Source organism: Microcaecilia unicolor, chromosome 1, assembly GCF_901765095.1.
Source record: "Microcaecilia unicolor chromosome 1, aMicUni1.1, whole genome shotgun sequence".
NCBI lineage: Eukaryota > Metazoa > Chordata > Amphibia > Gymnophiona > Siphonopidae > Microcaecilia > Microcaecilia unicolor.
In genome coordinates, this window is record NC_044031.1 from 618,637,264 (window position 1) to 618,662,302 (window position 25,039).

The 25,039-nt window shown below is 43.7% G+C and overlaps 1 protein-coding gene across 2 annotated transcripts in view; it reads left to right on the forward strand.

The window, feature by feature from the left end:
- The first annotated feature begins 432 nt into the window (after positions 1 to 432).
- Positions 433 to 25,039, forward strand: part of LOC115460479 (forkhead box protein H1-like) — a 33,430-nt gene continuing 8,823 nt past the window's right edge. Inside the window, exons 1-2 of one of the 2 annotated variants that reach the window (XM_030190243.1) lie at positions 433 to 502; positions 5,347 to 5,915. In XM_030190243.1, the coding sequence (XP_030046103.1) occupies positions 5,670 to 5,915 (246 nt within the window). In that variant the 5' untranslated portion in view covers positions 433 to 502; positions 5,347 to 5,669. Of the gene's footprint in view, positions 503 to 1,212; positions 1,341 to 5,346; positions 5,916 to 25,039 lie in introns of those variants that run through there. The other variant, XM_030190244.1, reaches the window with a different exon arrangement.

Sequence of the window (25,039 nt, forward strand, 5' to 3'; positions counted from 1 at the left end):
GACAAAATAGCCTTTAACTTTCACTGTTGCCTTCCTTCAAGTTTTTGGTTTCACTTTGATGTCAAAATGGCGATTGGCTTCCCATTACCTTAAGTAAGCTTCATAATGAGCAGGCTTGAGGTGCCCCTAAACCAAGCCCTTTGCAGACACCTGAAAATGATTTTCTCTAAGAGGGGGAGTAGCTGAAAATGATTGCTAATAGGTCTCGCTTAGCAGCTGTCTCACGACCTTTCTCCTCCAAACTCTTGGATGACTCCAGTCCAAGTTGTATTGCCATTAAGGGCATTAAGACCTATTAAGACCTAGCTTTGATGTTCGTTCATTTACAATTAGTTGGCCTTCCTACTTTCAAAACTAAAGTCTTGCAAATTAATTCTTTGCACAGGTAAACGAGTGAAAAAGGATAATTGCTTGTAGGAAAATACTTTAGTGGAAAAAAATATATATATATTTAGAGAGACCAAGGACTGTCGCTCCTCCGATATTAACTACGGGAGACGAGGTTAGTAGACTGAAAAGCTTTGTATCTTTAAATGTGTTAGACTGACAGAGAAGTTCTTCCTACTACCTAGTGATATTATTTTAAATATTTTCAACAATTACTCTGAAAAAGTGATCTTCTCTGTTCTGAAGCCTTTGACTTTCACATTGTGCTTTAGCAAGCTCTCATCTATAGATGCCGACGTTTCAAAATTGATCAGAGGGGTAGGGTGGTCAAACACAATATAAATGACCCCTCCCTGAACACAGTGAAGTAGCCTACTCAATGTTGAGGTTGAGTGGGCTTCTATACCCTCATCTCTTGCCTAACTGTGTAACATGACTAGCGTTTGGGTACTATTAAAATCAAACAATCCAGTGGCCAAATCTTTAGAAGTCACTGACCCTCCCATCCCGAATGAGCTATTAACTGTGCCGAGACTCTCATCAACATCTGTATGAATGAACCGACTCCATCCAGCTCTGAGAGGGGCCCATAAACACCTCTTCAGCATTAGAAAAGAAAGCCGTGGAGCAGCTGATGGGCCTACAAGGACCTGGTACCCTGCAGCAAGGAAGTGTCTAGTTATAGCTGAAGTGGGGCCTGAGGGCTGTTTTTTTTTTTTTTTTTTTGGGGGGGGGGGGGGGGGAGAGTAACCTTTTGTGTAAAGGCTGAATGGGCAGGTTGTTGCTGTGCTCATAGTTAAACGTGGTTCGGGGAGCGCAGGAGGCGTCTGTTCACACCAGTAGAGAGAGAAGGAAGACCTGTTGCTGTCTCCAGCCGGCATGGACTTGACTTTGTCGCCTCTGGGCTAGGCTTGTCCGTAGCTCCTGTTCCCGAAGCATCTAAATAACTTCAGGTAATGACAACCCTCCAGCCTGGTCTTACATCCCCCCCCCCAATGACTTGTTTGATTTTGGGGAAGATGTCTTTTTGCCCTATGTCATCCTCCCCCCCCCCCTTCTCTCTCTCTCAACATAGTAGGCATCCCAAGATTTTTATTCTCTAAGGAGCTCACTGGGACAAAAGGGAGCTGTTCCATGGGGAGCTTTACACGGTGCCGGGTTCTGAGAACGGATCTCTTGCACTCTCTAGACGCGTGAACACTTCTTGTCGTCTATAAGTTGCAACGGTTTCGAACCTGCCTGTGGTTAAACCAAAATAAGTTAATGCAAGAAACTTAATCTATGTACTGTAGGTAAAAGAGACTGATCCTCCGTCTTAGAGTTGCAACGTCACCAGCCGTCGGAGGGATTTCGCTCCAGGGATTGAAATCCGTATAAGTGCAGAGGGGACAATTTGCTCTTTCAGGTGCGCGGTGTTTTGCTTGATGGGTGATTTTTTTTTTTTTTTTTTTTGCTTTGCAGGCGGTTTGGGATAGGGATGAATGTTATTTATTTTACAGAAACGTGATATACCGCAAAGGGCCAACATGGCATCATGCGGTTTGTAATAAAACAAATGCAATTACTGCCATTGGAAAGTAAAGAAGTAAAAATAAAAGTAAAATAAAAAAAATTGAAATACATGCAGTAATACTAACACTGTAGATAACATGGGTTTTTAAAACTGTTTTTTTTTTTTTTGTGTGTGTGTGTAAGATGGTGACTTTGGTTGTTATGATGAGATTGAAACGTTTTATATTCTGTAATGGTCGGCGACTGTGACTTTGCCTCTAAGAAAGCAGAATAGGGACCTGGACAGGGCAGTGTACCCCCCCCCCCCCCCCCCCAGTTTCCCAACAGTGTCAGGGTTACAACGGAACGGACCACAAGAGACAGACGCCAATGCAGTAAATTGAAGTTGAGCTCCTGGCCGTGGCCTCGTTAGAAGCAGTGACATATTGGGGAAAGGGGCTACTCTGTCTGTGCCCTGTGTGAGAAATTATCTGCTGGCAGAGGTTCAAGGGCATGGGGACTGGGGGTGGTGAAGTTTCAAGACTTTCAAAAAGTAGATAAGGACCCGAGGCCCATCTAGTCTAATTTTACTCCTGGTGAAATACCAGATCCTGGTTGATCTGTCTTGCCCTGGCTTCTTAACACCTAAGGGTATTCCCCTCCCCCCCTAACCTGTTGCAGGCATTATTCTAGGGCTGGCCCAAGGGCACTTGATGCCCTAGGTGAACTCATAGCCATGTGGCATCTTCACTTCACTCCCAACTCAGTCACACCTGGCATCTTTTTCTCTCCTACTGATGTCACCCTACCTCCTTCTAGCCACTCCAAAGATATTCAAGGCTGGTGGAGGATTTGTACTCAAGCACTTCCCTCAGTTCTACACATCAGAGAGCCTGAGACTTCACTGAAAGGTCCTGCATCACTGCTGAATACTTTTTGGAGTAGCTGGAAAGAGATGGGGTGGCAGAAAAGAGAGATGATAGTACTCTATTGCTATGATGCTGCTCCCCCCCCCCCCCAAATCTTGCCACCATAGGCAAATGCTTAGTTTACCTAGTGGCAGGGCTGGTCCTGCTTTACCTCTCGCTAATCCAGAGCTAAGGATCCTCTCTCCTTATCCCAGCTTTTACCCTTCACTTTCTCTCCCCCCCCCCCCAAGGATTTTTTTTTGTGCTTATTCCAGGCTTCTACAGTTAAGAATTTTCTCTATTTAAACCAGATTTTACCCCTCATTTCCTCCCCTCCTCAGCTAAAGATCCTTTGTACTTATCACAGGCTTTATCCCTCACTTCTAGGGTCTGGGTTAAACGTCCCAGACAGCCATTTGGGAGGGGCTCCAGCCTGTATGTCTTGTGGAGCTTCAAGAAGATTAGGTTCCCTATGGCATGAGGGCCTGGGCAATTGCCCAGTTTGCATCCCCTTAACTCCAATCCTGCTCACTCCTCCTATAGTCAAGGATGCTCTGTGCTGAAAGGTACCCTTGTTTCAGATTGCAGAAAACTGGCACATGCCTGGTAGCTAATGATGTATGGGGTTTTGTGATGGAGGATGGGAAGTAGTACTAACGTTCATGAATGCGGGTACAGCCAGAGGAACTGGGGCTAATTAGTGTGTTTAAAAGCACATCTTGTGAGGCATCTACAGAGGTGCTAAATATTTGCTTTCATTCATGGCTGATAGATACTGCCAAGGAGGTTTGGTGAACAGGAGACAGTAGGCACATGCTTGGCCCATTATCTGGCCTCAATTCAGTAGGTGGAGCTTGTTGCCCTATGTTATATTGTTTTGGGTGTACCAAGATGGTGGCAGCTGCACTGGGGAGAATGAAAACCACCTTGGGTTTATCAAACCTCCTTGGAAACTGCTTTCCCTCTTCACACACTTGCAATGTATACATAGGTAATCTGTATATGTGTGTTCTGGAAATATAAGATGTGCCTACAAGAGAAATCCATAGTTTACTTGGAATGACTGTGAATCCATCTGGCTCTAGAATCCTTATTAGTGACCCACTGTGAAAACTGGAATATGGAAAGATTGACATAGCGCCCCCTTCCTCCCCAATATATGTAAACATTAGTCAGTGTGAATTTCAAACCACTGAGCGTGTCATTTTAAATTTATATGTGGATACTGCCCTGGATGTTTGGGTGTAGGGTGGTCACCAGAAGTTATCTAGGTAGCAGATAGCTCAGGCCACCTCCCTTCCCCTGTCATCTACCATGATAATAACAGACTAGGGCTACGGCAGTCAGTGAAGATTTTCAGTGGCATTATCCGGATGGCTGCTAATAGTCAGTGGCTGGCCACAGTGGGCAGAGTTTATGTGGGTAGGAACTGCTCTTCCCCGGGGAAGGGCCACTGAACATCGATGCCATAGTCTTTAGTCCTTCCCACTGAGTACTGAAATTAAGCATGCATGGTATTTACCCCTCCTGATTAAGAGACTGTAGCAAGAGAGAGAGCCTGGCCACTGATAGGCCGCTGCTCAGAACCAAATGTGGTTGCTAGAAGTGATTAGCGCTGGACTAGCCACCCGCATTAGTGAGTTAAGAATTCCCAGATGCTGTAGCACAGGAGATAACGTGTGCGCCAAAGATTAGCGCAAGTAGCATGCTAATGTTGTCAAACGAATGTTAGTGAGGTCATTTCCTATTCCCTCCAAATGCTCAGAGAACAGCACACAAAACAAAGCCACCTAACTACTGAAAAAAAAAACCCCCAGCTCAGAGTAGGTGTGGGGTGCCTCCCAGAAGCTTAGCTGAGATTGGGAGGTGGGGCTAGTTCTGGGCAAGACTTCTACGGTCTGTGTCCTGAAAATGGCAGATACAAATCAAGGTAAGGTATACACAAGAAGTAGCACATGTGAGTTTATCTTGTTGGGCAGACTAGATGGACCGTGCAGGTCTTTTTCTGCTGTCATCTACTATGTTACTATATTACTCATGATTCTTTCTTTAAACTCTGATGGATTTTATTTAATTTGGAAGCAGAAGGAAGCCCGTGCAAGCCCTAAGTGCTGGTAGTGAGATATGAATGTGTGTGAGTCGGAGCAAACCCAAAACTGAAATCACATATTGGCGCCTGGTTCCTGTGTTTCAATATAAGCCTTCCAAATTAAAAAAAAATTGAAATAATTATATTTAAATGTGCAGAGAACAGACGCCAGTTTGTACTTCAGGGTTTGCTAGGTACATGCTCACAGGAGCTGAGTTTACTGTGAAACTCTTCTGCATGTGTGTCAAGCACACCCCCCTCCCTTTGCTTTTGCAGGGCACATATAATTTGAATACCATTTCCTTTGAGCATTGGCGAGAGGTTTCTGCGCTGTTGTCTTACCCCGGGAATTCTGAGCATTGAGACCTTAGTGTGCTACAGCTTTTTTTTTTTTTTTTGAGCCCTTCCCCTCCCCCTCCCCTTCCTTAACACATGTTCTAAGGTCTGCATTTAACCTGATCACTCTTTCAGGTGCTTTTCTTGGAAGATGGCTGTTTGCTGTGCAACCTCCTACCACTTTGGTGCCAGCTGTCTGTGATTCCAGCTTTGATGTCTGATAAAGCTCTGGAAGATCAGTGAGAGGACAAAAAGACCCATCAACAACCCAGATTCCCTAGATTCCTGCCTGGAGCCCACCTTCAACTTCAGAGAGCCCCAGGCTTTAGGAGCAGAGCCTACTCACTGCTGCAGGAGTCTGGGACTGCTCCTGGTGCCTGCTCCCATAGGTCCAATCTGACCCATCCTGAAGGAAAGAGTTGGGTGTCTCTCCAGGGAGAGGAGTCTGCAGCAGAGGCATGGAGCAGGGGCTTGGTTTGGCAGTTGCAGAGAGGTCGACCTTGGATCCTAAGGAGGAGCAGACAGATGATGCTGGAGGGGAGGAAGAGAAGGGACCAGAGATCGAAGAGGAGAAATCCGGCAAGAGGAGCAAGAAGAGCAAGAAGAAAAATTATCACCGCTACGCCAAGCCCCCGTACTCTTACCTGGCCATGATCGCCCTGGTGATCCAGAACTCACCTGAGAAGAAACTCAAGCTGTCCCAAGTAAGTGGGTCTTTGTCCAAACTTCTCTAGAGACCACCCTGTTCTTTAAGATATCTGTGGTTCTGTGAGCTTTTGAAGCTTTTTTCCCCCCCATTAACCAATGACATAAAATGTACAGATAAGCGTATGCCTTGTAGCGCTATAGAAATGATAAAAAGTAGTAGTAGTAGTAAAGGCTTGTCTAGTGTTCAAAGAAGAAATGTATAAAGTTTTATGGTGCAGCCTAAGCCTGCTGGGTGATTGGGTCTACTACAGTTAATGCCCTGCAGCTCCTTTTGTAAACCAGCTCCAGGACCACATTGAGTCTGCTTGACAATTTTAATTTATTTTGTAATTTATTTGCATTTAGTTCGCACCTTTTCAGAAGTAGCTCAAGATGAGTTACGCTCAGGTATACTAGGTATCTCCATATCCTCAAGGAACATAAATCCTAAGGGGACCTTTTACTAAAGTACAGTAAATTTGGGCTTTGTGCATTTCTAACCTGGGTCTTTCCCATGCACTAAATCCAGATGTAAAGCAGCACTCGGGAGGGAGGGGGATTTAAAAAAAATATTTTGATGCAGGTCATGCATTGTCATTAGCGTATGATGCCTGCATACAGATAATGAATGCTGAATGAATCCAATTTAGGAAGCTCTAAGTGCTCCCACATTAACCCAGTGTTATCCAGTTATCACATGCTGTCTGGAAATATTTTCAAAAATTTATCATGTGCTAACAAGTAAAATACTACAAAATGCTTTGATGTGTTTTGTGGCAGTTGGTTCTTGTGTGCTAACCCTGTGTTAAGGGCTTGGTGCCCTTTAATACGAAGGTCCCTAAATTTGCACCTCAGGCAGAAGAGGGTTAAATGACTTGCACAAGATTGCAGGAAGTGGCAGCAGGATTTGAACCCGGCTTCTCTGTCAGCCCAGTGCTTTAACCATCAGGCTTCTCCTCCATTCCCAAAATGGCTACAAAACAGAGAAAATCCCAAAATATCCATTGAAATTAAGACAGGTACGTACTCTCTCACATATAAAGAACGCAAGGGGAGTAGCCAGACTTCGGCGGGAGGGGGGGTCCAGAGGCCGAGGTGAGGGGGCACATTTTAGACCCCCCCCCCAGTGCCAACCCTCCCCCGCCACCACTGTCGGGTACCTTTGCTGACCGGGGACCCAAAGCCCCGCCAGCTGAAGTTCTCTTCTCAGGCGCAGCTGTGTTGCTGATCTGCAAGGGCAGGCTTCTGGTTGTTACGTGCAGGATGTCAGACTCACAGAAACAGAAGCTTGCCCTTGCAGATCAGCAATGCAGCTGCGCCTGAGAAGAGAACTTCAGCTGGCAGGGCTTGGGGACCCCCGCCAGCAAAGGTACCCAACGGCGGCAGGGAGTCAAAGGGTTGGCGGGGGGGGGGGGCAGGGCCAAATCTACTGGGGCTCATGCCCCTGTGGCCCCAGGTAGCTACGCCCCTGAAAACAACCACGTAACTACCTCCTAAACAACCTACAGTAACATGTAGTGCGTGGCCTTGATTGTGCTGCCCATTTTCCAGGTCACCTTCTTTTCTACATGCAGTGGGCAGAGTGTAATACAGTAGTTTTGGGCACTTGTTCCAGGGTGCTTATTGCTGTGCTGCCTTTTTCTGCTTGTATCTGTGGGCTAGGTTCCCGTTTTGTTCAAGTAATTATTGTGTATTTATTACTGCAACTATGATTTTAGTAGTAATACTCTCAAATAAACCACACAATACTTTTATAGAGGCCCTTGAACATCCACAAAAATTAGCAGCCTCTAATATGACAATTAGAACTACGGACCTCAGTGGTGCCCCTCAGCTAGATCATAACTTTTTGCCAGCAAGACTTCACACCCATCTCCACCTCCTTATCAGTCATTGTATGAATTTTATAAAACCTTTTTTTTTTTACACATTTTAGAATCTAATTTTAAACATTTTTTAAAAATTTTAAAACGCCAATCTGTACTCATCATATTAAAGGTGCATTTCTAGTTGGGGGTTGTATGGTAGCTGTGTTAAATTTGATATAGGGTATGTTTTGCTTTGAAACTGTATCGAGGATCACCCCCCCCCCCCCTTCTTTCAAAATGATGCCGGCATTTCTCAGCTGTATGAGCATGGAGGCTGAGAAATGCCAGCGTCTTTTGGAAAGAAAGGGGGTGTTCCTTGATTCAGCTTCAAAGCGAAACATAGCCTACGTTGGATTTAAACCCCCAACTCCCCGACTGACTGACTAGTAATGCACCTTTTAAGATGAGTGTTGATTTGGTGTTTCTAAATTTAAAATATTTTAAAAATTGTTTAAAATAGTATGAATTTTTAGCACTTTTTAAACATTGTGACCAATGCGTAAGTCTTGCTGGCAAAAATGTATGATCCATTGAGAGGCACTGCTGAGTTCTGTAGTTCTAATTGTTAGATATTGGAGGCTGCTAATTTTTGTGGGTATTTTTGCAACCAGGCCAAGTTTATGTACTGGAACTGTACTAAATTGCATATTTTACCGAATATGAATAATGAAGAAAAAAAAAAATTTGGCAAACAAGTCCCATTTCCCTTCCCCTTTCCCTTAACACATCTTATAGCCTGCCATATATCTTGTCTCAGTTCAAGGCGGGTTACAAAAAGTAAGAGACCTGTCCAAACTTTCTGGGAATTACAATAACAAAATTGAAGCACTTGAGGCATATACCAGTGGCTCCCAAACCTGGTCCTGGAGGCACCCCAGCCAGTCAGGTTTTCAGGATACTCCATGAATATTCATGAGAGATTTGCATGCACTGCCTCCACTGCATGCAAACCTCTCATGAATATTCATTGTGGGTATCCTAAAAACCTGACTGGCTGGGGTGCCACCAGGACCAGGTTTGGGAATCACTGGCATATACCCTCCAATTGCGGCAGTTATGACTTAATTGGGTTTTTAAAAAATATTTCCGCAAACTATCGATACATAATGTTGACAGCATTGCAAAAATAAAGTGAATTCCATGTTGGTCATCTGATAGTAAAGTGATGTAGAACAATGTTTAACTGATTTTAAAATGGCACTAGGGAATTGAAAAAACAAAAGAATTGATTTTTGTGTACGAGATCTGTGAAGGGGATTTACTAAGTTCATTGTATAGAAAGGAGCTGCATACAACAAGATCTTGAATACCATTACACATAACTTTAAATTGGATGTGTTCTTCGATTTGCAGCGTAATCTCGGATAGTATTCTTTCACTTAATCATAGCATGTCTGGCCATAAATCAGCCTGCCATATTTTGCATAACTTGCAATCGATCCAATAGTCTCTTGGAACAAATAGTTAAGCCAAATTACAGTAATCAAATCTGGCCAATACAAGTGCCTGAACAAACATTCTGAAAGTTTCAATAGAAATATATTTAATAGCTCTGTTTTCTCAGAGAAGTGTAGATTTTCTTCAGGATCATTGAAACATATGCTTGCTGTTAACAAATTATCTAGTTCAACCTCTAGGATTTTAGACTGAAGATTTCATGTAAACTCATTTAAATCTTTCATCCTGATAGTTTCTTCTGTCTTCTCTTTATTTAGTTTTAAGTGGTGGTCGGAGATCCAGAAATATATTAGACATGCATAATTGAAAGCGAGACTGTTTCCAACCAGGATAGAGAACATTGCCATACTGGGTCAGACCAATGGTCCATCTAGCCTAGTATCTTGTTTCCAACAGTGGCCAATCCAGGTCACAAGCAATTGGCAGAAACCCAAATAGTCATCAACAAAGAAAGAGGGGTAATTAACACGCTAATGCTCCTCAAGAATAATCATATATCAAAAGGGAACAAAAGATCTTGTGATGTAAATGAAAGAGGAGGAGAAAAAAAGGAACCATAGGCATCCTTCAGTGGCCATGCTATTAGATCTCCTATAGCGCTCAGCTATTTCAAACCCTTGAGCCTACTGCATAACATTAATCACTTGCCTACCAGAACCAAAACCTCCATAAAAATAGTATTGCTCAGTTATTCCTGTCCACGCTGCAAAGATCTATTCCAGCTGCCAGCCACAGAAGCTTGACAGCTTGTAGGATATCAGTCCTTATCACTTATTGTTTATTATGCTTTTGCTCCAAGTCCAGTTTTCTTTTGCTTTCTCATTGGTTCTCTACTGACCATGATGGATCAATACTATGCAACATCCAATGTCATTCTCCCCTGCCCCCCCCCCCTTACAAAGTCTTAACTCTCTTGCTAATAAAGAGCTGCCAAAACTGAGGACATTGCCCAAACATCCAAACTTCTAGATTCTTCCTGGCCACTACTGATCAATCAGTGTCTGGGAGCAGCAGCTTGCCACCCCTTGGCCTGCAGCATTGTACTGCCTCCTCCACCATTCAATTGCCCTTAGCACCTTTGTCCAATGCTGCATCCTCCCAACCCTGTTCTACCACCACTGTCATCAAATGTGATAAGTGTGTCTGAATCTGTCTAGTCTGCTACTGGTGCAATGCCACAGCCCCCAGCCAGTCTCCAGATTTCCCACCATTAGGGATCCTCTGTGCATATCTTGTGCTTTCAGTTTTCATTTGTCTGCAGGAGTTTGATCACTGTCTTTCTCCTTTTAGCTAGGAGAGTGTAATAGAACAGACAGTAGACCTCTGTCCCATTTCCTTCAATATATTCCTTGGTTTTACATTTAAAGCTGATCACTGTTTGATCCATGCTGGGTGACCTTATGACATACGCAAGCAGGAGTAGAGGCTGACTAAAAGACGAATCCAACGCTGGAGATACTGTGAGGAAATATTTATTGTAGCAGACCCCATCGGGGAAAGCAGCACTTGTTTTCTGTTTGAACGCATGCCTTTTGGCTGCTTTTGTTGCACTATAATTCCTTGAGCTGCTTCCTTTTCGTTTCAAGCATACTGTAGATTCTGAGGAACTATTATGAGACCCCTGATGTAGGCATTTCATGACGCCAAAACACGGACTGTGTCGGGTCCCTTTGTATCGGCAACAGTAAATATTTCCTTACAGTATCTCCAGCGTTGGATTCGTCTTTTAGTCAGCCTCTATTGCTTGCTTGGACTTCCTGGCGTAGAGGTTCTTTCCTGCCCTTGTGTTTCTGACCTTACCAAATAGCCAGGCTTCTGTTTTTTGTGTACTTTTGTGGATGTATCTATCCTGTGGATAAAGGGATGTAAGAAATTCCATGTCCAGTGCAAAGCCTGTGGACAGCTATCCCTCACCACCATGCTCTGTATATAGTTCAAGCAGGGATCAACTCTGGCATATTTTGGTTTCCTATCTTTGATTAAGCTCTTCAAATGTTGTCCATCTTTCCTTTTTTTTTTTTTTTTTTTTCTTTTTTCCTCTGGGTCCCTCCTTGCAGCTTCATCTTGAACTTCCATGGGGAAATAAAGCCAGCTGTTTTTGTTTTTGTTGAAGTGATGTTTGATATTTATTCTTTTATTCATCTTTTTATCTCCCACTTTAAATATCTTCCGAGTCCCTTAATCTGATCTGCGTAGAGTTGTGTTGCAGGCCAAGTCCTCCTCTGAACTGCAGCCATCCTCTGTCCTTACGAAAGTGTGGCCTCCAGAACTGAATGCAGTGTTCAAGGTGGGGCCTCACTGTTGACTTGTACAAGTGCCTTATTACTTCTTTATCCCTGTTTCTGATGGGCAAGCTAACAGTGAGCTTGGATGCCAAAGTGTAGATGCCAGTCTGGAGGCTTTGTGCCAAGTGGTGTATGTACTATGCAAGAGAGCCTTCGTGGGTTGGAGATGTTAAGCGGCAGTGCTCGTTGCCACTCATTGGCAACATCGACACCTACTGGACAGACTTAGACCCTGTTGGGTTCCAGAGAGAGTTGTAACTTGTGGCTACAATGGCTGGACTAATTTGGGATGAAAGAGGGCTAAACAAATAGGAATCCCCCACCCCAGGCAATTGTTAATGGAGGCTCCCAGCCCTAGTATATAGATTTGAACTGGATGAAGTAGAAGGTGGAGAATGACACAGGGACCCATGGGGATGGGGACAGATCCCACAGGGACAGGGCGAGGATGGGGACGGAGACAAACTTTGTCCCCATGTCATTCTGTACTAATGAACTGGACTGTTATTTGTTTGAATGATGCAGACGATGATGATTTGACATTTTTGGAGAAACGAGCAGACATGCTGGCCACAACTTGCAAAATTTGCACAGGGGATTCTGTACATTCCTGCTACCAGCACATCTGCTGAGAGAACATTTTCTATAGCAAAAAAGACTGTGGAAGACAGAGCTAGACTGAATCCTGAGATTGTTGATGACTTATTCATCCACAGAATAAAAAGTCATAACGGTGCTTCATAGGGCATATCTCCCCCACTAGGGCATACAGAACAGGTTGTATTTTGTACCCCTGGACACTTTAACAGAGTGGATTAGGATTCCTTGGGGTAGCAGAAGTCAGCTATTGGGGTTGGAAGGGTGGAGGGTGGTGGAGGGGGTTTATTATAGTTGCCTCGTTGTTGTTTGTGATTAAACAACTTGCACAGCATGTTGTTCCTTTTTATACTTTAGTAAGATTTAAATATAAAATCGTAAGTGTTCGAGGCTTCTGCAGATGAGGACAGAACCTGCAGGGACAGGATGGGGACAGAGCCTTTCAGGGATGGGGACTAACTTTGTCCCCGTGTCATTCTACAGTAGAAGGTGTAGACTACCAGACACAAAAAAGTAATGTACCATTTCTTGCCCTCTTAACTGTCAAGTAGCTAATGATTTTTGTGCTCCAAGTTTAGGAATTTAAACTCTGCGTTGAAGCTTTGTTTCCATGCTCTTTGATTTTTGCCAGTCCCCTTTCATCGGGAACAGCAATTAAATCTGCCCTTCCACATGGGATATAATGACTTCCACAAAACATCATATTGTACCCAGGGGAAGGTGGTACCGCCGAGGTCTGGCACCTGTCTCTATTATTAATAACCTCGATCTGACAAAATAAGAACGTTTTCCAAGGGGGAGAAGGTTGAACGGTGCTGGAAAATCCATGCATAGACATGATTTTCACTTTCTTCCAATATATTGAGGGTTTTGTGTCTGCAAAGTTACCACTCTTCCTTCTCAGATTCCTCTAAAATGTTGCTGCAAAAGAAATGGAACAGAGCCAGTGTCAGGCCCCAACATAATCCAGTGGTCAGTGTGCTTTCATAAGCCATTGCTCATCCAGTTCTTGCCCCGTTAGCAGCTTTCTGTACTAGTCCCTCACCAAAGCCCTGATATTCTGCATTCGGTGCACCTCCTTGATCAACTCTTATCACCTTATTAGGCTTGTCTCATAGATCCATGCTATTTGGGGTCTTGTTTCTTTAGTAGTATGAAAGTTACCAAAGCAGTCTAAATTTCAGGGTAAAGGATCTGTGGTCTGCCTCTTCCAGTCCCTCATGGGCTGTAAAGACCAGCAGGGCAGCCGAGAGACCCAACCGGGCCCAGGGCAGGACTGGACCACTGCCCCCCACTTGGGCTGCCACTGCATCCACGCTAGCTCTCCACACTCGGACCACCGCCACACCAACTTGCACTGCCTGCCCCTTACCCACTGCCGCCGTCCTCTTGTACTTCTGCTGACAAGTAGCAGGAGAGAGACCAATCTCTTTGAGAGAAGACGGACCCATCCTGGAAGCAGGCAGAAAGAAATTTGCCTGGGCCCCTCCCTTGGAGGCCAGACCTGGGGAATTTTGCCCCTCCTGCCCCCCCCCCTCCCAGCGACTCTGAACACTGGCGCTAGAGGCAATTAATGCAGTGGTGATGTGCACAGAATGTTAAAGTTCTGGCTCAGGAAACGGCATACGCACCAAAGATGCCTACAAATTGCATTTAAATGTAGGCAAACACTGACATCGCGTCAGATGTTTGGGGAGGTGACCATGGCGGAAATAGGGCCGTATGCAGTCTCCGATCACGCCTGGGTTAAGATAGAGTGGACCCCTAGGGGTAGCGCCCAGCGGGTGGGCAGATGGCAATTCCCCTTGGAGTTAAGCTCAGATCCAATACTTAAGGGCCGATTGCACGCTAGCTGGGCAGACTATAGTACCCATAATCAAGTACATCTAGACGACCCAGTTTTGTTTTGGGAGGCAGCTAAAGCTTGAGCAAACAACTTTGTCAGGTGCGGAAGAGGTATGGGGACACACATGCGATAGCCGATAAACAACAAGTGCTGGAGCTTCAGACAGCTTTGAACGAGCTCCTGCAGGGGAGGGCACATAAGTCACAGGTCTACTATCGCTATATGCTTTATAAACATGGTAATAAAACGGGTAAATTAATGTCAAAACTAATTACTCCCTGGGGTGGGACTAGAAACATTTTAGCGCTTCGGCAAAGACAGGGAGGTCTCCTCACAACTGACAGGGCAATTTGTGACCCTTTTCGAGCTTTCTATAAGGAGCTGTACACCCCCCCAGAGGATGAGGGCCTTTCTAATCAGATGTACCTAGACAATGTAGCACTGCCAAAACTTACGCCACAAGAGCTGGGGTGCCTTAATCAAATCATCACCGAAGATGAAGTTAGCGTGGCCATAGCTCGCAGTCCACGGTTGAAGGCCCCGGGACCCGACGGGTTACGGGGGGAATTTTACAAATTAATGGAAGGCAATGTTATACCGGCCCTCACTAGATTTTTGAATCAACTAATAGAGACAGGCGATGCCCTCAGACTTGAACAGAGCTCAAATAATAGTTCTGCTCAAACCTGGGAGGGACCCCTTGGAACCGACATCATATCGTCCTATCTCCTTACTGAACTATGACGCAAAGCTGTTGGCGAAAATCATGGCCAACAGGTTGGCGAGATTGCTTCCTAGATTGATACATGAGAGCCAGGTTGGCTTTGTGGGGGGTCGGGCGGTGAGTAAAAACCTCAGGGCGATTCTGACATCATTAGAACATAGCTCGCAGAGAAATTTGGCGTCATTGATAATCAGTTTCGACGCAGAAAAGGCCTTCGATAGGGTCCACTGGGATTTCCTTTTTGCCACACTGGAGCGATATGGATTCTCCGGGAGGTTTGTTGAAGCAATTCATGTTCTCTATGCTAATCCTAGTGCAACACTGTGGGTAAATGGGCTTGAATCAGAGAGCTTCCCTATCAGGAGGGGCACGAGACAGGGATGCCCCTTATCCCCCCTTCTTTTTGTTTTGGTATTAGACCCCCTTATTAGAGAGATTATGGGGAATCCCATGATTCAGGGAGTCCGAGTGGGGTCCCATATATTCAAGATCGCTGCATTTGCAGACGATCTCTTGGTACACCTAGTGAATCCAAGAGAGTCGCTAGATACTTTATGGGAAATATTTCGCGAATATGGAGACTATGCAGGATTTAGGATAAACTTGAATAAATCCGAGGCTTTGGCCTTGCAGGCGGTGAATCGAGGGGACTGGGGGCCTGATTTCCCCTTGAGGTGGGCCACTGATTCTTTAAAATACCTAGGAATTCGGCTCACAATGAACACCTCGGACCTGTATCACTTAAATGTTGAGGTTTTACTAGACCATACTAGGGATAAATTAGACTCCTGGATGAACCTCCCCCTGTCATTAATGGGACGGGTGCACCTAATACAGATGGTGTTGTTCCCTCGATGGTTGTATGTTTTACAAACACTGCCAATCCGTTTGTTGCAGAGGGATTTGAGAAGGGTGACACGCCTTTTCAGTCGTTTCTGCTGGGCAGGGAAGAAGCCCAAATTCAGCCAAGACATGTTAGTTGGGAGCTGGAAGCAAGGAGGTATAGGCTTCCCGGATCTGTTCTTATACAATCAGGCATGTTTACTAAGACATCTGGGAGATGTGTTCAATGTTACGCAATATTACACACCCCTGACTCTGGAGCAAGCTTTTTTTGCGCCATACGAGGTGATGGCCCTTATCCACTTGCCTCGCAGCCTGATCCCTTCTAAATTTAAAAAAAGTATTTTACTCCAATCTCTCCGGGAGGCATGGCAGTGGTGGATGAGGCAGATGGGAGGACATCCACACATAACGGATCAGTTGCCAATTGTGGGTAACCCAGTTTTCACGGCGTGGCTGGACAACCCAGCCTTTGGTAGCTGGCGAGGGTTGGGTATCACGCGCTTGGAACATTTGCTATCAGAAAACGGGCAGATAATAACATTTGACGATCTTCAGGAAAAGGTGGGGACTGTTGGATTATTTGTAGTAAATAATTAGCAGATTTTAGTACACACAGCTTCAGCTTTAGAAATGTTAATTTCTTTCTTCATCTCTCTCTCATTCACCCCTGAATAATTCACTGCTGAGTCACTTTAAAGTTGAAGTAACAAAACATCTGTTTACTCACAGTTTGTAGTTAGATTATAATCAGACAGGCTTATATTTACATATTACTATACATTTGTCTTATCAGCTCCTTCCATGTGCTTAGATGGTAATGGATGCTCACACCACCATAGATCCTCTCAGGTTAGGAGAGATCATGAGCTCCATGTGCTCCATGTGCTGCATGTGCTGCATCTAACCCCCACAGGAAGTTGCATAGCTATGTGACCTCTCTAAGTAATTCACATCAGAGGTCACAGAGTAATCACAGAGAAATAATAGGTGACAGTCAATGCATGTAAAATACAATTACATTCCAACAAACCCCTTCTCATGCATAACTGTCATGCAATTATTTATTCATACAAAGTCCAAGCTTTATACGCAGATTCACAAAATACTCTCTGGGTAACGGTTTGGTCATGATGTCAGCTGTCATCTCACTGGTGTGACAATAGTGTAGACTGATGACCCCTTCTTTTGCCAACTCTCGCACGTTGTGGTATTTCGTTGCGATGTGCTTGGTACGTGACTGAACCTTGTCATTCTGTGACAGTCGGATGCAGCTCTGATTATCTTCCATTATCTGGATTGGTCTCTTTTCAGCTATTCCGAAATCCAGCATAAGTTTTTCAATCCACATCAGTTCTCTGCACGCTTCCGATACGGCCACATATTCAGCTTCTGTAGAAGACAAACTCACAATACTTTGTTTATGACTGGCCCATGAAATTTGTACATTTCCATACATAAACACATATCCACTTGTGGATTTATAATCAGAATGATCCCCTGCCCAATCTGAATCACAGTAACATATTAGTTTTGGATTACTATTGGCTGAAATCTTTAATTTACAATCAATGGTACCCTTTAAATACCTTACCATCCTTTAACTGCAGTCCAATCTGATTTGGTAGGTGAGCTGACCCTTCTGCTCAAAATTCCTACTGCATTTGCTATATCAGCCCTGTATGTGGTAGCTAGATATAAAAGCTTACCTATGGCTGATCTATATTGGATGTTATCTGGTAAAGGTTCTCTTACTGTTTCATCCTTCAGAAAATCAGTGATCATGGGAGTGCTTACAACTTGGGCATCTTGCATACCTAAACTTTCAATAAGCTCATTTATTTTCTGCTTCTGGCTTAGAAGATAAGAACCATCATTTTGTTTCTCAATTTCTATACCAAGATAGTATGACACATTACCAAGTTCTTTTATCTCAACATTGAGGTTTAAACACTTTACAATGTCCTTGTACTCTTGCTCACTTTTGCTTGCAATGAGCAGATCATCAACAAAAGCTAAAATGTATGCATATTGTCCATTTGTGCACCTAGTGTACAAGCATTTATCTGCTTCACCTTGTTTAAATCCTAAATTTGTCAATATTTCATGCAATTTTTCATTCCAACATTTTGCACTTTGCTTTAATCCATAAAGACCTTTGTTTAATTTACACACTAGCTGTCTTTGTTTTGTATTTATGAAACCTGTTGGTTGTTCCATGTACAAGTCTTCAGTTATATCTCCGTGAAGAAACGCTGTTTTCACATCAATGTGGTTGACTTGCATGCCTTTTGAGACTGCAATGCTCAGAAGTGTTCTGATTGTCGTGTGTTTCACTGCAGGTGCAAACACTTCATCAAAATCTTCTCCATATTTTTGAAGATATCCCTTTGCCACTAATCTGGCTTTATACCTTTCCACTTTTCCTTGTGCATTCCTTTTTAACTTGAATACCCATTTGCATCCTATAGCTTTCTTGCCAGGAGGTAATTTTGTAAGAATCCAAGTATTATTTTTATCCAATGCATCAATTTCTTCTTGTGCAGCTTTATGCCATTCAGCAGCTTCTTCTGCTGGCATTTTCTCAATCTCATCCCATGTTAAGGGCTCTTGAGCTTCTGCTGACTTTGTTAGGTAAGACAGTCTTGGGGTGGAACACCTTTGTTTTCCCTGGATGAGCGTCTGACAACAGGTTGGTCTGACCTTTCCGCATCTTCTAAATCTGAGAGTTCTTCTCCAATTGATTCCCCTTCTCCAACTGTACTGTCTTCTTCAATGATCCTTTCTGTGTCTGTTTCCTCTGCCTGTTCCTCGTTAGATACAGGTGAGTTGCTTTCAGACATCTGCCTTGGTATGGCATTTATATACACTGGCATGTCTATTATGGTTCTAGTTTCATATTCTGGATGATAAGGCTCATCTGGGATAATCCAGCCTTTATCAACCCTTTTGTTTTCATCAAAATATGTAACATGTCTTATGCCAACAATGCCAGTTTTCAGATTCAAAATTCTATATCCTTTGTGTCCTGGAGCATAGCCAACTAAAATGCCCCTTTCTGTTGTGGAATCCAGCTTATGCCTTCTTTGCTTTGGTATATGAGCATATGCTGCACTTCCAAATGTTCTTATGTGTGACAGGTTTGGCTTCCTACCATGCCATGTCTCATGTGGTGTGCGCTCAGCGCCTTTAGTTGGCATTCTGTTTTGTAGGTACACTGCTGTGAGAATTGCTTCCCCCCATAGTCTTTTAGGGAGATTGCTATCTGACAGCATACATCTGGTCATTTCCACAATTGACCTAAATTTTCTCTCTGCAACAGAATTTTGCTCTGGTGTATAAGCTACTGTTGTGATATGCTGAATGCCTTCTTGTTCTAGAAATGTGCGCATGCTTTGTGAAGTGAACTCACCACCATTGTCGGTCTGAAGAACCTTTGGTTTTCTTTCAAATTTATTGCTCACCATGGCTACGTATTTCTTCAGCATGTCTGTGACTTGACTTTTTTCTTTCAGCAAATAGGCCACACAATATCTAGAGAAATCATCCAAGAATATTAGCACAAATCTGTTATTTCCCAATGATGGGATATTAAACGGTCCACATAAGTCACTGTGTATTAAGTCCAGCACTTTATTACTCCTATTTCCTGTGTTTGCAGGAAATGAGGGTCTCACACCTTTTTGAGTAACACAGTCTATGCATTTCTCCATATTACCAGCATCTGCACTTATCTGAATGCCGGTGGCTAGTTGCTTACTGTAAAGATCCTGGATCACCTTAGAATCACGATGTCCCAGGCGGCGGTGCCAGATTTCCAGACTACATTTACCATCATTCTTCCTTACTTGCGCCATATGTGAGGCTTCACCTGAAATGCTCAGTTTATAAACATCATTATGCATAAAAGCTTCAGCATACACTTCATCATTTTTAGAGATTGTGCACTTACTGTTTTCAAAATGAATCGCAAATCCCTTCTTATCTAATGTAGATACACTAAGCATATTGCAAACTGCTTGGGGAATATACAAGACATCACTTACAGGAATTTCTTTAACTTCATTAGACACTTTGCATTTTAAGAATCCAATACCTTTTGCTTGGATCTTAGCAGTCCCTGCGTTTGCAGTTTTAAGAATACCTTCCTCTGGACACATTTCCTGAAAGAAATTCTTACAATTGGTTAAATGGCATGTACTCCCTGAATCCAAAATCCAAGTACTTTCATTTGAATTATTATTTACCATAGTCAAAGATTTTTCTGCCATTAGAAAGCCCTTGTGTTTATCTTTGTCCTTCATACATTTCCTGGTTTGAAAATTCTTTAGTTCCATTGGCTTAGGTGAGCTAGAGGGAGTGTTTTGTGTTTCCTTACACCATTTAGATACATGTCCCTCCTTTCCACATGAGTAGCAAATCAGCTTGCCCTTGGGTGGAGTTTTCCCATAGCTCCGCCTTCCTCTGTTCTTTGCCAAGAAATTTGTTTCATTTCTCTCTGACTGACTTTGAGAACACATCTCCTCAGAATCATTTATTATGCATTCCTGCCTTAGTTTTGATGTTGCCTGTTCAAAAGATTGCCCTTCAATGGCCTCATTTACAGACCTAAAAACATCAAACTTCTTTGATAGTGAGGTAAAAAGAAATGCTCTTTCAATGCATCACACATGGGAATTCCAGAAAGTTCTAACTTTTGAAATGAAGACATAAGATACATAATGTGATCATTACATTTACTTTTATCCCTTAATTTGGTTTCATTCAACTCTGCCAACCAAATTGGTTGCTGCTTTGCATATGTAGTTGCATACATTGTTCTCAGTTTATATAAAATGTCCTTTGGTGTATCTTTTCCCTCCACTAATATGGCTTGTTTCTCTGAGAGAGCTTCCAAAAGCATGCACTTCACATAATAGTTTGCATTGTCCCATTCAGCCATATTTTCAGCTGTTCTGTCTTGGTCTAAGCATATATTAATCCTTTTGCTCGAAGGAGACATATGAATCTTAGTTCCCACAGCTGATAATTAAACTCAGTTAATCTAGGCACCTTGAGAGAATAGAACAATGGTGAATTTCCTCCCTCAGCCATTTTCTTAGCCTTCTGTCTGCTGTGTGGGGGGAGAGAGAGACAGACTGAATCTTTCCTTTAAAACTTAAGAGAAAAATGTGGCCTTTTTTTCTGCCTGGTAATATTTCTCTTCTTTTTCAATTCCTGGCCCTGGGCCCATAACCCTTTTGTTGGATTATTTGTAGTAAATAATTAGCAGATTTTAGTACACACAGCTTCAGCTTTAGAAATGTTAATTTCTTTCTTCATCTCTCTCTCATTCACCCCTGAATAATTCACTGCTGAGTCACTTTAAAGTTGAAGTAACAAAACATCTGTTTACTCACAGTTTGTAGTTAGATTATAATCAGACAGGCTTATATTTACATATTACTATACATTTGTCTTATCAGCTCCTTCCATGTGCTTAGATGGTAATGGATGCTCACACCACCATAGATCCTCTCAGGTTAGGAGAGATCATGAGCTCCATGTGCTGCATGTGCTGCATCTAACCCCCACAGGAAGTTGCATAGCTATGTGACCTCTCTAAGTAATTCACATCAGAGGTCACAGAGTAATCACAGAGAAATAATAGGTGACAGTCAATGCATGTAAAATACAATTACATTCCAACAGGGACTACATGGGGCAACAGATTCGCTTATGCACAGATCACGCACTACATGAAATCTCTGGATCAGACAACACTGAAGGGGAGAATGGGTGAGACAATTCGAGGTTTCCTTGAGGAATTGAGGACTGAGAGGCATTCGGTCTCCGTTCTGTACGGAGCCCTGGTTCGGCGTAGACCTAAAAGACAATATGACAGCCTTAAAAACAAATGGGAACAGGACTTGGGATCCTCATTAGCATCTTGGGATGTGGCAGCTACTCTGCAGGGCATTCGTACATTGGTACAGGATGAAAGACTGAGGGAATGTGGATATAGAGTGGTCCTTCGGGGTTACATGTCTAAAGCACAGCTGGCTCATGTGTTGGGGCCGGGCAGTTCAGCATGTTCCAAATGTGGCGGGGGTCCCAGCTCATACTACCACGCACTATGGCAATGCCCCAAGGTGCGGGCGTTTTGGCAAAGAGTAAAGGGGTTTTTGATTAGACTGGGAAATAAGATTCAAGGCACGGAAAGGCAGTTTCTGCTAGATCAACCGAGAGCTTTTGCCCCGTTGCGTGCCCCCGCTATAAAGTTATGTAGGAAGCTGAGTTTGGTAGCTCGAAAGTGCATTATGCAATATTGGATTTCACCGGATGAGCCGGCCTATTGGCATTGGCGAAACCAGGTGCACCTTCTGGCTTCCTGGGAGGCCAGGGACTCAAAACAATCTCCCAAACGTAGAGCACAATTTATCCAGATCTGGATGCCGTACTTGCAAATTCTTAGCCCAAGAGGGCGCAGCTTGCTTCTTAATGCCTGATACAATTAATGGGAAGCGGAGGGGGCGTGCAGGTAGCCCGTAGCAGGAGACAGAATAGGAGCATTGGATGCTTGCTGGGGGGGGGGGAGGGGGGAACTGGGATCAAGTTGGGAGGTTTGGATTGATGGAGGCTTGTGTGATAAGGTGGAGGTCAAGGACTTGATGAGAAGTCAAATTGCAGAGTTCCATGGATGTGTTCTGATTTGTTTTTGGGGGGTTAAAGCGACGATCGGTTCGATAGCGTCTGGGGCGAAGGCTGGGGGGTTCCTAGCAAAAAGGAGATAAGAGTGGGCAAAGTGGCAACTTATTTGGTTAAATTAGCATCCTCCAGCAACGCAAGGGAATAGGGGTGGGGGGGAGGGGGGAGGAGGGCTGAATAATAATAACTTGACATTGTTGAAATAACAGGCGGTTTAAGCACTGTAAGTTTAAATGTTTTGTTATACTGCACTTAAGATTGGCTGTATTATAATTAATCAGTTGTCAACAGTTGAACATTTAGTAGAAGGGGGAGGGTTAAATGTAAAAGCTTGATGACTAATAATAAGAATGTATGTCAGTGGTGTCCCTGTTAAACATGCTATTAATATGGTACAGTAAGTTGTATTGTCCAACTTGTCATCAATAAAAATCGTTGAAACATAAATGTAGGCAAACAGATTTAAGAGGTCATTAGCTATTTCCTCCCAATGCTCAGAAACGGTGCACAAAAAACCCCCTGCCCTAATGCTGGAAACCTACTTCCAGCTCCAAAGTCGCATTGAGGGGTTAGAGAGGATTTCTCATGATTTTCCTTTTTAAAATCTGCCAGTTTTGAGTCCAAGCAAACCTGAAAGTGCAAGCATACTTTGGTGACTGTTTTCTGTGCTTAAATACAAGCTTTTCAAGTGAAAATTTTTTTTTTTTGAAAATCTTATATTTAAGGAGCAGAAGAACAGCAGCGCTGATGTGTGCCTGCGCTTCTGGGTTTGAATGAGCATGCACACAAGAGCTTTGCTTACCTTAAAACCTGCGCTTGTGCCAGGCACGATCCTCCCTCTTGCACAGTGCACATATAATTTTCATGCTGTTAACATTGAGCACTGGGAAGTTTTTTTTTTTTTTTTTTTTTTTTTTTTGTGAGCTGGTTCTGCAGTATTTTCTGGCACTGTTCCCTATAGTGCCGGAGTTCTGAGCATCGGCCTATCAGAATCTCCCCAATTTTTACCAACTGGCTACATAAAGCTATGAGAGGCACAGCCTAAGGGATCTGATGGCATATGGGTCCCCCTCTCCCAAGATACAATGTAGAAGGCGCACTCATTCTCCTTCCTTCCCCTTCCAAATTCTGCTGCCCTAGATTTTTTTCCCCTGCATAAGCAATATGGTAAAGGTTTTTTTTTTTCCTTCCTTGAAAGATAGTTTACACTTGTCTGTCACAGGAGGCATTGATGCTGCAATCAGGCATTTGCTGCTTTGTGTTTTGATTACTGTAATGTGGTGTTAATTGGTCTTCCTAAGTGCCATGTGACACAATTAATTGATGGAAAACTATCTGGCTCCTCTATGTTCATACCAGCCCCTTGGAGTGGAAGAGTTGCCTAATGGTTAAGGCAGTGGGTTGAGAATATGGGGGAACCTTGTTCAGTTCCTGCTGCTACTCCTTGTGACCCTGGACAAGCCACCTAAGTCTCCGTTGCCCCAGGTACAAGAACTTAGATTGTGAGCCCACTAGGGACAGAGAAAATACCTGCATAGAAATGTAAACCAATTTGGTTGTATCACAGAGAGGTGGTATATCAAATCCCATGACCCTTCTTGCAGCCCTGTGTATTATATTCAGGAGTTTGCACCAATACGGACTTTGTCACAACAAGGTTTAGTGGTAGTTCTTTGGGCGTTAAGACTGCTGGTGATGAGTTGAACGGCTTTATATGACACGGGGCCCAGATCATGGAATTCAATGCCCAGGTCTTGAAAACTGAGGGAACCTTTGTGCTTTTTTAGCACTGTAAGCCCTTGCTGCTCAGACTTTTAAGTGATTTTATAATTGATATACACTTTTAAGTGTGGTGAGTGCTATTTCTTGAACATCTGCTCTGACTAGCCCTGAAAGGGGAATGGGTGGTATAGAAAAAAATAAATTTTAAATTCATTCCACTCTCTTGCCCACTCTCCTTCATTTCCCTGTCTCTTCCCTCCATCCCCCTTTCCATGGTCCTGAAATCTTGGAGCAGGATGAAACATACTCTCCCGGTACTGCATCACTTAACGTAGGGAGCCCCAGCACGCACACCCTGGTTTTGCAGTCCCAGAGCAGGGGAGATACCAGGTGCTGAAGCCCTAAAAGAGGTGGACAAACTTCTGCAGCCCCAAAAGTAAGGCAGATCCCTCCTTTCCTGGTAGTGGTGATGCCCAACCCATAAAGATGGAGATCAGAGGCAATTTGGATGGATTCCCTTTTTGGCAGGCCTGTGTTCTGGAGACAGCCAGCACTTTCTAGCCCCTTTCACTCTGATTTATTCCTGGGGCTGTTTTCACTTTCTGACAGAGGGAAGGAGGGGGAGAGAGGGAAGGGGCACTGAGTCTGAAATCCCTGAGCTACAGTAGAGAGAATAGAGTACATGGGAGAAAATTATTGCTTGTTCTGGGAGCTGGAACTGATCTGGTGACATGAAAGCATGGAGGGCCACATCTCAGTCATGGACCTGAGTTTAGAGAGACCTGCTCCAGGCAATTCTGCACTGGGGAGAGGGTCACCTGGACCAGGCAGGCAACCTTTGATACTACACGCTTTCCTCTTCTCCTCCCCCCCCCCCCCCCCAGTGTAGAATGTTCTCAGCCATGAAAACTAGCAACGTAGGTTTTAAGAAATGGTAACCCACTTGTTCAGTAGTAAGGTCCTTTTTTTTTTTTTTTTTAAATTTCTCAATTTGTGTTTCTGAAAGTTGTTCCCCCACTTTAGGCTGTCCGCCATTCTGAACATGCATAAATTGAAGCATCCTGGCTCTGATCTCCCGCCTCCCCCCGCCAAAAAAAATAAAATTGGACCC